At 44.5% G+C, this 14,777-nt stretch overlaps 1 protein-coding gene across 1 annotated transcript in view; it reads right to left on the reverse strand.

The window, feature by feature from the left end:
- si:dkey-175m17.7 (uncharacterized) overlaps nucleotides 1–14,777 on the reverse strand; it is a 57,784-nt gene that overhangs the window by 5,653 nt on the left and 37,354 nt on the right. The window contains exons 6-7 of the mRNA XM_056284214.1: nucleotides 2,141–2,250; nucleotides 606–650 (exon numbers count right to left, since the gene is read on the reverse strand). Coding sequence (XP_056140189.1) covers nucleotides 606–650; nucleotides 2,141–2,250 — 155 coding nt within the window. The remainder of the gene's footprint in view (nucleotides 1–605; nucleotides 651–2,140; nucleotides 2,251–14,777) is intronic.

Genomic DNA, 14,777 nt, shown 5'->3' on the forward strand with positions numbered 1-14,777 from the left:
TATACAAGTTGAGTTTGTTAAGTTTCATGTCAAAACACAAAATGGCATTGGTGTACGATACAGGCTGTACTCAAACGGACGTCAGTGATACAACACTGAGCCATCTATTTCTATATAAACCCCAAGGAGTCTGGCCATTAACCTGCAATTCTATGCTAAGCAGACATCAAGCCTGTTAATCGTCAACGAGAGTATACATTTCAATCAATATTTTCTAATAATAAGCACAGCTGCTATAGCAAGTGTTTCTCAAGGGCCCTGACAAAATATATTCCCAGAGGCAAGAGAAAACTATAAACTGTGTCAAATGCACATTCACCATGGTCCAAATAGATTCCTCCTATAAATTCAAGCATCAACAAATCACATCAGTATCACACTAAGACTGAATATGGATACGGCAGTGGTACAGTAGATGTAGGTGTAAATAATATAATTATGCATACAACGGTAGACCAATATAAATATTACAGACGGAAAAGAAATGACGAGAGATGGGAAGCTGGGGGGGGGGGGATGAGAGAAACTAGCCATGGTCTGAGTCTATTTGGACCATTCTAGACCTCTACCCATTTTCTTTCTCTAAAGCCCTTATTTTGCCTTACCCGTTTTGTATTCTTCTGCAGATGCAATCTCTCCCCCTCTTCTCTCTGTGTCTCTTCCCTCGTTCCCTCTCACCCTCTATCAGCTTGTGTTTGTAATAGCAGTGTAGCTGGACCCCACCCCTCATAGGCTGCCTTGGTGCTCCCCTGCTTTGTACAGTCCAGTGCACTGCAATTCTGCTACAATGAGCACTAAATTTGTGGTACATGGGAAGAGACACCCCTCAGCAGTGAATGGTATCTGCCAGGAGAGGGGAGGGGGAAGCCATTGGTTCGCATTCTCTGTGAGGGTGGATTATACCACATCTACCCTGTGAGACACGGGGAAATCGGGGGCAAGAGGACTCTTTCAGATTAGGCGAGTGGAATGAAACAGGGTGACCATGATGTGTGGCAATGTGTCTAGCATTAAGACTTCAAACAGTATAGGGAAATGTGTCCTTAATAAATCATGTGCTATTTCTGACCCTCCATGTATTTGTGAAGCCCACCCCCCAACCCCTGTTGCTATGGGGACTGCTGCAGTCTGGTTTGGTATTTTTCATCACATTACAGTGAGCTCCTCGATCCTGGCTAATAGTAATCTCAGTGTGATCTTGATGACATGTCAAGAGGCACTCAGTTGTTCCCCAGTTGCATATCTGCAAGGCTATTTTACCCTCCCCATTTGTAGGCTGCACACAGTGGAAAACGTGTATGGAGAAACGACAAATTGTGTTTGGCTCATTTCTACATGCATGGATGTAGTGATCATAAACTCACGGATTGCACTGAATGGGAGATTAACCTGGTGAGGAAAACAATAATTTCCCCCAATTGGGTACATGGTCTAAGGTGGTGAATTAGACATTTAGATCCCATTTTAATCATTTCCCTCTTTTTTTGTAATTGGTAAGGTCTTTTATACAACATGTACTACATTAATTAAATGTTTCATTTTCCTCAGAGTCTGACTGTTGCGCATGTGTAAGTGTATTCAGACTCACAATCCAAATTTCTCAAACGCGTGGCGCCGATGACGCCACGTTAATATTACAGTGTGTTATTGATTTAAGGGCATTATGATATCCATCATTTCATTTTCCAACGCTTACGTGTCTTCCTGTAATGTAGGCTACACACTGCCATGTTTTATTTGCCCCCCCCCAAAAAATGTTCTTATTTTCATTGCCATAGTTTGCGTGTGCGTTGGGTAGTCAGAGGTATTCTGCGTTAGGAGGGACAGTTTCTGCCCCTTGTGGTTTACTGTTCAGGGCAAACGCAATGCGAGTCGTTGAAACGAGGCAGGTGGTCGATAGGAACAAGACCGATCGATTTAACAGCCGGAAGACTTGAGACTTGGGTGTCATCCCAAACCTCCATAGCACTCTCCTCCTTTCCTCGACTGTCTCCTCCTTACCCCCAGAGTCACCTCCACTGTCTCCTCCTTCCCTCCAATGTCTCCTACTTTCCTTTCCTCCACTGTCTTCCCCTTCCTTTCACTGCCTCCTCCTTCCCTCCGCTGTGTCTCCTCCTTCTTTCCACCACCTCTTCCTTACCTCCGCTGTCTCTTCTTTCCATCCACTTCTCCTCCTTTCCTTTCATCCACTGTCTCCTCCTTACCCAAGGCTGGATTACGGACTCGGCATACCGGGCGAGTGCCCCGGGGCTCCGGACAATAACGGGCCCCAAAAGGTTAGAGGTATTGTGTTCGTGTATAGTAGGGATCCCCAATCGTACCCTACAAGGGACGTTTTTTTCCAACCCTGCGTCGCGATGCAGGGCCCAAGCTAGTCTCTATCGATGCGGGGCCCCAAGCTACGGTCTCTACTGATGCGGGGCCCCAAGCTACAGTCTCTACTGATGCGGGGCCCCAAGCTACAGTCTCTACTGATTTCTCCATTGATGCAAGTGACCTGAAATAATCGGGCTCAAGCAATCCGCATTAAATGAGTGACTTAACTTTGTGTAGTATCACCATAACATCATCATACTTTCACAGTCTGCGACATAGACAGTATAAGAAACCTGGAGTCGAAGCGGAAGCCTTTTTCAGTTGCTAGGGACTCGTTTGAAGCAGAGCCATCAGTATTACAAGTATAAACGTACTAAATATGTCGGGGGTGGTTTCTAAATATATGACAATGCCGGTTTGAAGAGTTTGCGCCTTATGTTTACGTTGTAAGAGTGCAACATGTGCCTCGTGTTTACACTGTAGAGTTGAGAGTGCAACAAAGTCTGACATCGCGCAAACTCGATGCTTATGATCAAATTCATTGTTTCATTGTGTATAGTTAAACAATTGTGCTAGCTAGAATGCCCATACTGAAAAATAATCAAACAAATAGTTTTACTAAAATATGCCCATCCATCCATCCATCCATCCATCCATCCATCCATCCATTCTCTGAACTGCTTATCCTGCTCTCAGGGTCGCGGGGATGCTGGACCCTATCCCAGAAGTCATTGGGCCCATATTTCACTAAATTATTTGCTCTGAAACAAACATTTATTTCCTGTTGGTAAGCCATTGTAAGTGGGAAGAAGGCTTCACAATATGTTTGCGATGCTGTGAGCTGCTATTCTTGTCTCTGTTTTGGGATTCAAAATTGTGTTGTACTTTGTAGTCGCCATCCAAATCCCATGCAGATTCGCATAGTGTCGACTACCATGTTGGATATTTGCTTTAGTTTTACATTTAACAATGTTTAGTATTGTTTGTGTAGCCTATCTGACGGGGTGGGTGGGGGGGGGGCAATGGATGTGCGTGCCCCAGGGCCCCCTGGTGGGTTAATCCGGCCATGATCTTTGCTGCTATTGCTGTAAGTGTGATGCCGTGGTAGTTTGTAGGTAGGCCGAGGTCACCTTTCTTTGAAAAATGAAGAATGCATCCTTCTCTCCATCGGTCGATTGTTTGCTGATTATAAACTGCATTACAGATACGCAGGAGTATCTCATTAAAATTGCCTGTTTTCCATACTTCTGGTGGGATGTTGTCAAGCCGGCAGCTTTTCTGTTTGGTAATTTCTTGCTGATTTCTTCTAGTTCATCCATTGTAAAATCGCCTTTCTTAATATAAAGTTCATAATTTATGATTTTTTTGTATAGGTGTGTCTGAGGTGTTGGGTAATTTACCAAGTAGATCTTGAGAGTGTTTTCTCCACTTGTCAAGGCGATCTCGCTGACTTTTTGCCTTCAGTTTGGCCTTGTTGTTGATGTTCGATTTTGTTGGTTGTGCATTTTTTTGCTTAACTGCTTTTGATAGATTTCCGCGTTTCATGTAGATTGAGTCTGTCTCCCACGGAGATCGCCCTTTGACCCTGGGTTTTAGTGGTAGGCATTCAGATGCAGCTACTTCATTTGCGGTAACAAAGTTGTTATATGTGATGTTAGGTGTGATAGTCGCTGTTTCTGATTGTGAGGCATTGAATTTATTTCTGAGCGTGATGTTGAAGTTATGACTTAACGTCAGTGTTGTTTGTTAGAGCAGACCAGTCATATCTTGGGAAGGTTGCTTGTTTTGGTTTGTTGATACGTAGACTGAGGCGGATGTTAATGCTTACAGTACGATGATCAGAGCTTACCCCAACAAATGAGTTAAATGCTTGGCAGTTAGTGATGCTATTTACCAATTTTCTGTTAACCAAGATGTAATCAGGCTGAGCTTTAATACCATTTGGGTAGGTGTAAGTCCATATTTTTGCTGATTTTATCTGGAACTTGGTGTTTAGGCAGCAGAGGTTATTTTCTTGAGTAAATTCTGACAGGTGTTTGTCATTTCTATTTGTTGTGTTATGGCAGGAGAATTTGTGGTCTTTTTGGTTCGTCCTAGTTTTGTGTTCAAGTCACCAACTATTAGCCCATTATGTTTGGGGATTTGTCGTACTAGTGAAGATAGTTCATCATAGACGATATCAACTTCAGTTTCATCGCTTACGTTCGTTGGACTATAGCATGATATGACTGTCGTCATATCATGCTACAGTTACTTATGATTCATAAGTAAATATAAATAAATTCATTCATAAACATAAATAAATCAGTTTTAGAAAACATAACTTTAATATGTGCAACCGAAGCGCATAATATTTCTATGTAAATCCAACAGACTTTTTTTTCAGTGCAGTTCACCCTCACTACACGTTTGGGTTTACCAGTTCTGTCCGGCAACCTTCCCCGCCAGCTGATCCAACTCACCACCAGGTGGTGATCGGTTGGCAGCACTGCTCCTCTCTTCACCCGTGTTTCTAATACATACGGCCACAGATCTGATGATTCGACCACAAAGTTTGTCATCGATTTTCGGCCTAAGGCGCTCTGGTACCAATTACACTTATGAACTACCTTATGTTCAAACCGTTTGTTATGGCCAATCCATGACTCGCACAGAAGTCCAATAACAAGGCACTGCTCGGGTTCCTATCGAGGTGCCCGCTCCTCCCAATCATGCCCCTCCAGATTTCTCCATCATTGCCTAAGTGAGCGTTGAAGTCCCCTAGCAGAACTATAGAGTCCCCAGGTGGAACCCAATCCAGGACACCACCCAGAGACTTCAAGAAGGGTGGATACTTCAGACTGCTAGTCGGTGCATAGGCACACACAACAGCCAGAGCCTTCCCCACAGCGACTTATATAGTCGCACAGAGGTGACCCTCTCATTCCCCGGGGAGAACTCTAACATGGCGAAGCTCAACCGAGGACTTGCGAGTATCCCCACACCCGCCCGGCGCCTGTCACCTTGGCCAACTCTGGAAAAGTAAAGAGTTCAGCCCCTCCCCAGAAATTTGGTACCAGATCCCATGCTATGTGTGGGGGTGAGCCCAATTATATCTAGTTGGTGCTGCTCCACCTCCCGCACCAGCTCAGGCTCCTTCCCTGCCAGAGAGGTGACATTCCACGTCCCGAGGACCAGTCTGCAATGCCGGAAGTCAGCATGCCCTGGTCCCCATCTTTGCCTGCTGCCTGGCCTGCATTACACTCTACCCCAATGCTCATCCCAGCGGGTGGTGGGTTCATGGGGTGGTGGCTCCATGTTGGTTTTTTTGGGCTGGGCCCATCTGGGCCCCATGGGCCAAGGCCCAGCCACCAAATACTCACTGGTGAGCTCCCTTCCCAGGTCTGGGTCCAGGAGGGGGCCCCGGTTTCCCTTTTCCGGGCAAGGTGCTGTGGCTCTGCTGTTGTAAATTCATTGGGATCCTTGGGAATCGCTGTTAGTCTGGCCCCTCCCCTGGGACCAATTTGCTTTGGGAGACCCTACCAGGAGCTATTTCCCCCAACAACGGAGCTCCCAGGATCACAGGGACATCCAAACCCCTCCACCACGTCACGGTGGTGATTCTCGGAGAGGTGTGGGACAACATGTCTGATCTAAATCACCTTAGTCTGCAGTTACAAGGCAAGAACCACAGTGTTGCAGACATGTACAAGGCGGTTGAAGCTTTCCAGTCAAGGCTGAACCTTTTGGAGAGAGACATTCACAGGAGAAAGTTGCACTCTCCATGTCTATGGGAGTATTGCGAGGAGAACGAAATGTGGGAGGATCCAGCGATGAAGGATTTCGTGAGAGTGTTTGGCTGGAAGAGTCTTAGTAGGTATTTTATCCCACCCGTTCAGACATCTCACCACTCAGGCTCTTCCAGCTGCTGGAGAAATTGTAGCCCCCAAGAAGCCAGCCAATCACCACCACTTGTTTTGGGCCTGCCCAAATGTAAATACCTTTTGGCGTATGATTTATATAGAATTAGTGACTATTTTTGAGACAAATATTACTTTTAATTGGGATGAACTCATCTTTGGTCTACTACATGCAACACCCACAAACATTAATACAAGTTACTTATTTGGAATATTGCGTGTAGCTGCTAGAAAAGCAATGACAAAGACATGGCTTAAGTCAGACACCCCATCTATATAGGACTGGTATGATATAATTTATGAAATGTTTGTGATGAAAAGAATCACTTTCTCCACGAGGCTTCAGGAAACGAAATTTGGGAGAAGTGGAAATTGTATATTCCCGCAAAACGCCCTTCTTTTGTTTAAATATGTTTATGTAAGTATGGTTTTTGTACTTTTTCTTACTTTTTTAAAATCTCAAATGGAAAAACACCCCATGATCTATTTTTGTGTTCTCTAATTACTCTGTAAAATGCAGAAAAGATGGATCCCGTTTTAAAAGTATCTAAGGACGATTTTGTAAAAATGCTGTTAATATGCGATTCCAAATTACAAAAGAAAAAAAGAAAGAAGAAGGGTTTCCTGATGAGCCTGGCAGAAAACTTAAGGAATGCCCCCCCCCTTTTCTTCCCAATTGTACTTGGCTAATTACCCCACTCTTCCAAGCTGTCCTGGTTGCTGCTCCACCCCCCTCTGCCAATCCGGGGAGGGCTGCAGACTACCACATGCCTCCTCCTATAGTACATGTGGAGTCACCAGCTGCTTCTTTTCACCTGACAGTGAGGAGTTTCACCAGGGGGACGTAGCATGTGGGAGGATCATGCTATTCCCCCCAGTTCCCCCTACCCCCAAAACAGGGGCCCTAACAGACCAGAGGAGGCGTTAGTGCAGCGACCAGGACACATACCCACATCCGGCTTCCCACCTGCAGACACAGCCAATTGTGTCTGTAGGGGCGCCCGACCAAGCCGAAGGTAACGCGGGGATTCGAACCAGCGATCCCCGTATTGGTAGCCAGCTGGGCCACAGTCAGTGCAAATTGGCAAGATCACCTCCAGTACGATCACACTGTCTGCTCTCGTTCACCCTGCTTACTCACGACTGCACAGCATCATCCACCTCCAACCTCATTATAAAGATGGCTGATGATACTACAGTGGTAGGTCTCATCAGCAACAACGATGGATCATCATACAGAGCGGAGGGAAATCAATTGGCAGCGAGGTGCAAAAACAACAACCTCCCCCTAAGTATAGAAGAACATTAAGGGGGATATTATTGACTTTTGAAAGACCAGCGCCCACCATACCCCTCTGACCATCAATGGTATGGACGTGGAGAGAGTCCGCAGTGTTAAGTTCCTGGGAATTCACATCACAGGGGTCCTCTACTTGTCCTGGCATGTCACTGCACTCTCCAAGAACGCCCAGCAGCGTCTTCACTTCATTTGGCATCTGAAGGCGAGTTTCCCCCCATCCATCATCATCACATCCTACAGAGGCACCATAGAGAGCATTCTGACCAGCTGTATCATTACATTACATTACATGACAGTCATTTAGCCGACGCTTTTATCCAAAGCGACTTACAATAAGTGCATTTAACGTAGGCAATCAGGAGATCTACTAGTCATCAGAGGTCATAAGTGCATCTAAACAAGCATCTAAGAGCAAAACCAGTGTTAAAGTAAAAGCGTGAGAAAGAGTTTTTTTTTTTACTGAGTGAATACAATAAGTACTACGAGCAAGTAACAGGGTAGTACTACTTGAAGAGGTGAGTTTTCAACCTGCGCCGAAAGATGGGCAGCGACTCCGCTGTCCTGACATCAGTGGGGAGTTCACTCCACCACTGTGGGGCCAGGACAGAAAAGAGCCGTGACCGGGTCGATCGGCAGCAGGGGCCTCTGGGCGACGGGGCAACCAGGCGTCCCGAGGCAGCAGAGCGAAGTGGTCGGGCGGGGGTGTAGGGCTTGACCATGGCCTGGAGATAGGAAGGAGCTGTTCCTTTCACTGCCCTGTAGGCTAACACCAGAGTCTTAAACTGGATGCGAGCAGCTACTGGGAGCCAGTGTAGGGACATGAGATATCACTGTCTGGCATGGGAACTGCAAGGCCTCCAAACTGCTCTCCCATCCATCTTGGCCATCTGTGATGCACGGTGCACCCGGAAGGCTCTCAGCACCATGAGGGAACCCACCCACACTTCCCACATCTACTTCACCCTCCTACCCTCTGGTAGGATGTACCGGAGCATCCATGATGCCTCCCACCAGACTATGCAACAGTTTCATTCCTGTGAGGTTCAACAGCCTGAACACTGAGACCTTCCATAAAATGACTTTTTGACCTTCTTACTCACTGTCCGTGTCAGGTGTGCTTGTGATGTTCAGGTCTGTGAAGTAATTTTTGTTTTTAATGCGATTTTTAAAATATTTATTGCGTGTTATCTCTTTTTATGTGGCACTGTGGTCCGTGTGAAACTTAATTTCATTCCCTTGCATGTGTGAGACGTGCATATGAGGCAATGACAAATAAAAGCAGTCTAAGTCTTGTCTTTACTGATGATAACCATGACTGGAATATTAATGTTCTCTTTAATTTGTTGCAGTGTTGTTTTAAGCAGTCCTAAATATACAAGGGTTTGTCAATGAAAAGTCATTAAAAAGTATCACTAAAAGACTAAAGAAGTACTTGTATAAATGTGATGATCACATTGTAAGAATGTAGCATGCTAGTACTAACAGTCTTAACGATGGCTCAGAATGTGGCTTCCTATCCATGCTAGATCAGACTTCAAGGTGCTTCTGCTGACTTATGAAATCCTAAATGGGCTTGCCCCATTTTACCTGTCTGATCTCCTTACACCATATATTCCATCTAGAGCTGTTCGCTCTCAAAATACAGGGCTCCTGTGTGTACCCCCAGTTAAAAAGAAGTCAGCCGGCGGCAGGGCCTTCTCCCATTGGGCCCCGTTCTTGTGGAATAACCCGCCTGCTGCCGTGTCAGACAATCAGTCTGTTGAATCCGTTAAATCCAAACTTAAAACTCATCTTTTTTTTTGCCTTAACCTATACATTTATCCATCCATCCATTATCCGAAATGCTTATCCTGCTCTCAGGGTCGCTGGAGCTATCTTAGCAATCACTGGGTGGCAGGCGGGAAGACACCCCGGACAGGCCGCCAGGCCATCACAGAGGGCCAACACACACACACACACACACACACACACACACACACACACACACACACACACACACACACACACACACACACATTCATACCTAGGGGCAATTTAGTATGGCCGATTCACCTGACCTACATGTCTTTGGACTGTGGGAGGAAACCAGAGCACCAAGAGGAAACCCACGCACACGAGGGGAGAACATGCAAACTCCACACAGAGGACGACCCAGGGTGACCACCAAGGGGCTCGAACCCAGGACCTTCATACTGTGAGCACGGCCACGATAACCACTGCGCCACCGTGCCGCTAATCTACGTTTAGTTGCCTTTAAATTATACTTCATGATCTGTACTGAATGGTGGGTCGGTTTCTGTCGCAGTGTCTTTACCAAGCACTGTTCTGCCGACCAGATTATAGAGTATAGATTATTGGCTATTGCAAACTGTTCTCTTCTCTCACATGTCTTTTCTCTCTCTTGCTCTGAATGATGTCTTCTCCTTCCTGTTTTTTTGTATGTGAATGGTGTGATGTGAGTCTCCCTTGTGTACACGTGTAGTCTGTCCTCCTGTCAGGTCTCCATGGGGATGGTGGTCGCAGGGCTCAGGTCCTGGGCTGTTCCGGTGGCATCTGGGCACTGCTTCGCATCCTCCTCATCATATTCTTCATATATCTTATAAATCCTTTATATTTCTGTTATCCTCTTTCAATGTTGCATTCTGTAAACTGTGTTTGTCCCTCTTCTGTTGCTCTCCCTGAGGTTTCTTCCTACTTTTTTCTCCCTGTTAAAGGTTTTTTTAGGGAGTTGTTCCTTATCCGATGTGAGGGTCTAAGGACAGGATGTTGTGTTGCTGTAAAGTCCTACTACTACTACTACTACTACTTTCGGCTGCTCCTATTAGGAGTTGCCACAGCGGATCATCCATTTCCACCTCTTCCTGTCCTCTGCATCTTCCTCTTTCACACCAGCCACCTGCGTGTCCTCCCTCACCACATCCATAAACCTCCTCTTTGGCCTTCCTCTTTTCCTCTTCCCTGGCAGCTCCATATTCAGCATCCGCCTCTCAATATACCCAGCATCTCTCCTCCACACATGTCCAAGCCATCTCAATCTTGCCTCTCTTGCTTTGTCTCCAAACTGTCCAACCTGAGCTGTCCCTCTAATATAATCATTCCTAATCTTGTCCTTTTTCATCACTCCCAATGAAAATCTTAACACCTTCAACTCTGCCTCTTTTCATCAGTACCACTGTCTCCAAACCATACAATATAGCTAGTCTCACAACCATTTTGTAAACCTTCCCTTGAACTCTTGCTGCTACCCTTCTGTCACAAATCACTCTTGACACTCTTCTCCACCAACTTCACCCTGCCCGCACTCTCTTCTTCACCTCTCTTCTGCACTCCCCGTTACTTTGGACAGTTGACCCCAAGTATTTAAACTCATACGCCTTCATCACCTCCACTCTTTGCATCCTCACCATTCCGCTGTCCTCCCTCTCATTCATGCATAGGTATGTATTCCATCTTGCTCCAACTGACTCTCATTCCTCTTTTCACCAGTGCATACCTCCACCTCTCCAGGCTCTCCTCAACCCTCACTCTACTCTCGCTACAGATCACAATGTCACCCGCAAACATCATAGTCCACGGAGACTCCCGCCTGATCTCGTCCGTCAACCTGTCCATCACCATTGCAAACAAGAAAGGGCTCAGAGCTGATCCTTGATGTAATCCCACCTCCACCCTGAACCCATCTGTCATTCCAACCGCACACTGTCTTACTTCCCTCATACATATCCTGCACCACCCCTACGTACTTCTCTGCCACTCCGACTTCCTCTTATAATAACACGCGTCCTCTCTTGGCACCCTGACATATGCTTTCTCTAAATCCACAAAGAAGCCAGTTGCTGTTGCTGTAAAGTCCACTGAGGAAAATTTGTAATTTGTGATATTGGGCTATACAAATAAAAGTGACTTGACTTGGCTTGACTGTCATGTACATCAACTGAGTTTCTGTACTTTTCTGCTATAAAATAGTTTTAAAATGAAATTGTTTTTGTCAGACACCTGTGCAATATTTGCTATTATGAGACATTTGTATTTACTTTTGAAATTACAAAATTGTTATGGATCAAATCATGTGTGGAAATCCAAACAATTTCTGAATTTGAATCTATTCTACAGTCTGAAAAATCATTATGGTGGATGAAAAGAGGAGCAGATTAGCCCGTGGAAAAAACTGAAATGCTTCATTTTGTAAAGAAGAACTTGCCAACAATGGTGAAAGAGAAGCCAGAAATGGCCATTTTCAGTGAAAGGCATTCTAGTTCCTTGTTTGTTATGCTATTGTCATTTTGTTCAATGTTCAGATTATACTAATATAATTCAGCAGAAAAACAACTGCTCTATAGCATGTTTATATTTCACTCATTGTGTTTGATGTTATCCATCCATTCATCCATCCATCCATCCATCCATTATCCATACCGCTTATCCTGCTCTCAGGGTCGCACACACACATTCATACCTAGGGACAATTTAGTACGGCACACAAAAGTCGATCCCCAAGGTTGGACTACCCTGGGGCACCGATATATATATATATATATATATATATATATATATATATATATATATATATATATATATATATATATATATATATATATATATATATATATATATATATAATCTGAAATGTATAATTTATTCGAGAGTTGCGAGGGGTGTGGTTTTGGGGAGGAATAAAACAACCCGGCAAGGGTCTTAAAAGAGAAACTGTCTCATTGTCTCTTCATTCCTGCGCTCCCACAACTGTCTCCTACTTTCCTTTCCTTGACTGTGTCCTTCCCTCCGATGCCGCCTCCTTCTCTCCACTGTCTCCTCCTTCCCTCCGATGTCTCCTCTTTTCCTACACTTTCTCCTTCTTTCCTCTACTGTTTTCTCCTTTCCCCCGCTGCCCCTCCTTTCCTCCACTGTCTCCTCCTCTCCTCTGTGATGAAGGATCCCATTGGCTGCAGCACCACATGCCTGCTGACCATCCTTGGATTCTTTGGAGGATACACGTGTGTCCTCAACAGGTCGGGCTTTTCAATTTTGTGGGATGATCTGTAATAATATCCATATTCTGATTATCAACTCAAATACTAATTTAAAAGAAACAGAAGTGGAATTATCCTCTTTATATTTTCTTTTTTAAATGCGTTCAGGCACATGTGTGGCTGTTTAGGATAGATGTAAAAATACGACCCAAACCTGTTTTCTTCCAGCCATCTGATGCTTTCCCACACACACTTATTTCCAACACACTGCTGTTTCAAGTAAAACCTGTGTAACCGTTTGACCCAGGTAACTCATGGTTGATTTTTTTGGGCTGACTCCAAACCAATGCAAAATGTATGAGGATTTCAAATCAGAGATTGGTGTCAAAAGTGGTGGAAGCAATGTCAGAAAGATAGATGGAAGATTTTTTATTTCAAACCATTTGGACTATCAATTCAGTGAAGGGGCCAAAGGGCAAAAGAGATGAGTTTGCGCAGAAAGAACGTGTTTACACATGAGCCTTTGTCTATGGCCACAAGCACAAACATAACAAGAAGTGACAGTTGAATTTTATTTTTTTCAATCAGAGGCCCCAAGCCTAACGCGTGGGTGTGTGTTTATCTCTGAGCTGAGATACTCTTCTTTAACAGAGTCTCCAGATCTGAAAAATCACAAGAAATCTGATTAGGCTCCCTGTAAACTATCGCACTATGACAAACTATCACAGCATCGTTTTAACTCTATTGTATTCATACAACATTGGCTGCACCAGCTGTTGCATTGTGTACCAGCGCTTAATTTGTGATTCACATACAGTATATCCCTATCAGCATAGAAATACAATATTATCAAATAAATCATCCACATCAGTCTACAATAAAATGTTTCTTTTCTGAGGGCGATGACAGATTTGCACACAATAAATATGCAGCTGCTGACATTGTTTAAAGTATCTATTTTTCATGCATGCTCAGTAATCCAGGTAAGAAAATCACAGAACAGTGAGTCAGTAGAACCGATTCACCTTTCTGTGATTGTTTAAAGTAGTCCTCAGCGTTTATATTACAAGAATTTAGATATTAGTTGTCTGTCTCCTCCTTCCATCCGGTGCCTCCTCCTTTCCTCCTTTCCTCTGTGATGTGGATCCTGTTGCCTGCAACACCACAATGCCTGCTGATCATCCTTGAATTCTTTGGAGGATACACGTCTGTCCTCTGAAGGTCGGGCTTTTCAGTTTTGCAGGATGACATATCTGTAATACTATCCATATTCTGGTTATTGACTCAAACGCTCAAATTTAAAAGAATAGGGGATCAATAAAGTATCTCAAAATAAAATAAACAGAAGTGGAATTATCCTCTTAATATTTTCTTTTTTAATGGCCTGGTATGTGTGGCTGTTTAACCTACACACCCACTATGCTTATCAATCAAAGCTGAATCAGTTCATCTGGACACAACCTTTATTGAGAGACACGTTTCATCACTCATCTAGGTGACCTCTTCAGTCTCACCTGACTGCAGGTATCCCCACCCTTATAAACCATACAGTGGCATAACAACCAAAACCAACGATCGGTTTCATATGCAAATTTCAGTGACCATTAACTAGAGTTACAGTGGCCATGTGTGCTATTCACAGAGGATTGGGGAATAGTTGCAGTCACAGCATTGTAAGACGGTGACAGATGTACTCTTAGGACCCCTCCCCGTTCAGGGATGGTCGTTCCCTCTTCACATAGATGGCCTCTTTGACTTTGACTCCCCGTTTAAACCAGCGTTCCTCCCTATCAAGGATGTGCACTTCCTCATCCTTGAAAGAGTGGCCACTGGCCTGTAGATGGGTGTAGACTGCGGAGTCCTGCCCTGACGTGTTAGCTCTCCTGTGTTGTGCCATCCTCTTGGCTAGCGTCTGTTTGGTTTCCCCGATGTACAAGTCACGGCAATCCTGCTGGCACTTAACAACTAGAACGACTGGGATTTCACTCCTACCTAAAACGACTACGGGCGGTCAAAATGACCGCCGGTTTTTAAACTCTATATTCTGTCAAGATAAATACCCAATTGAGATATTAATGCCTTGCATATGTTAGTATGTCTGTTAGGAAACGGCTGACACCTACATTAACATTTAACAACGACAATACTATTTTAAACAATTTAAACTTCAGAGAGACATGGTCGAACTTGAATAGCAAAATTGAAAAAGTGAAAATATTACCTGAAAAACAAAACGGACAGCACATATTGCTAATCTAACAAACGTAACAAGGCCTATAAAACGTGAAATAA

Source organism: Lampris incognitus, chromosome 8, assembly GCF_029633865.1.
Source record: "Lampris incognitus isolate fLamInc1 chromosome 8, fLamInc1.hap2, whole genome shotgun sequence".
Classification (NCBI taxonomy): Eukaryota; Metazoa; Chordata; class Actinopteri; order Lampriformes; family Lampridae; genus Lampris; species Lampris incognitus.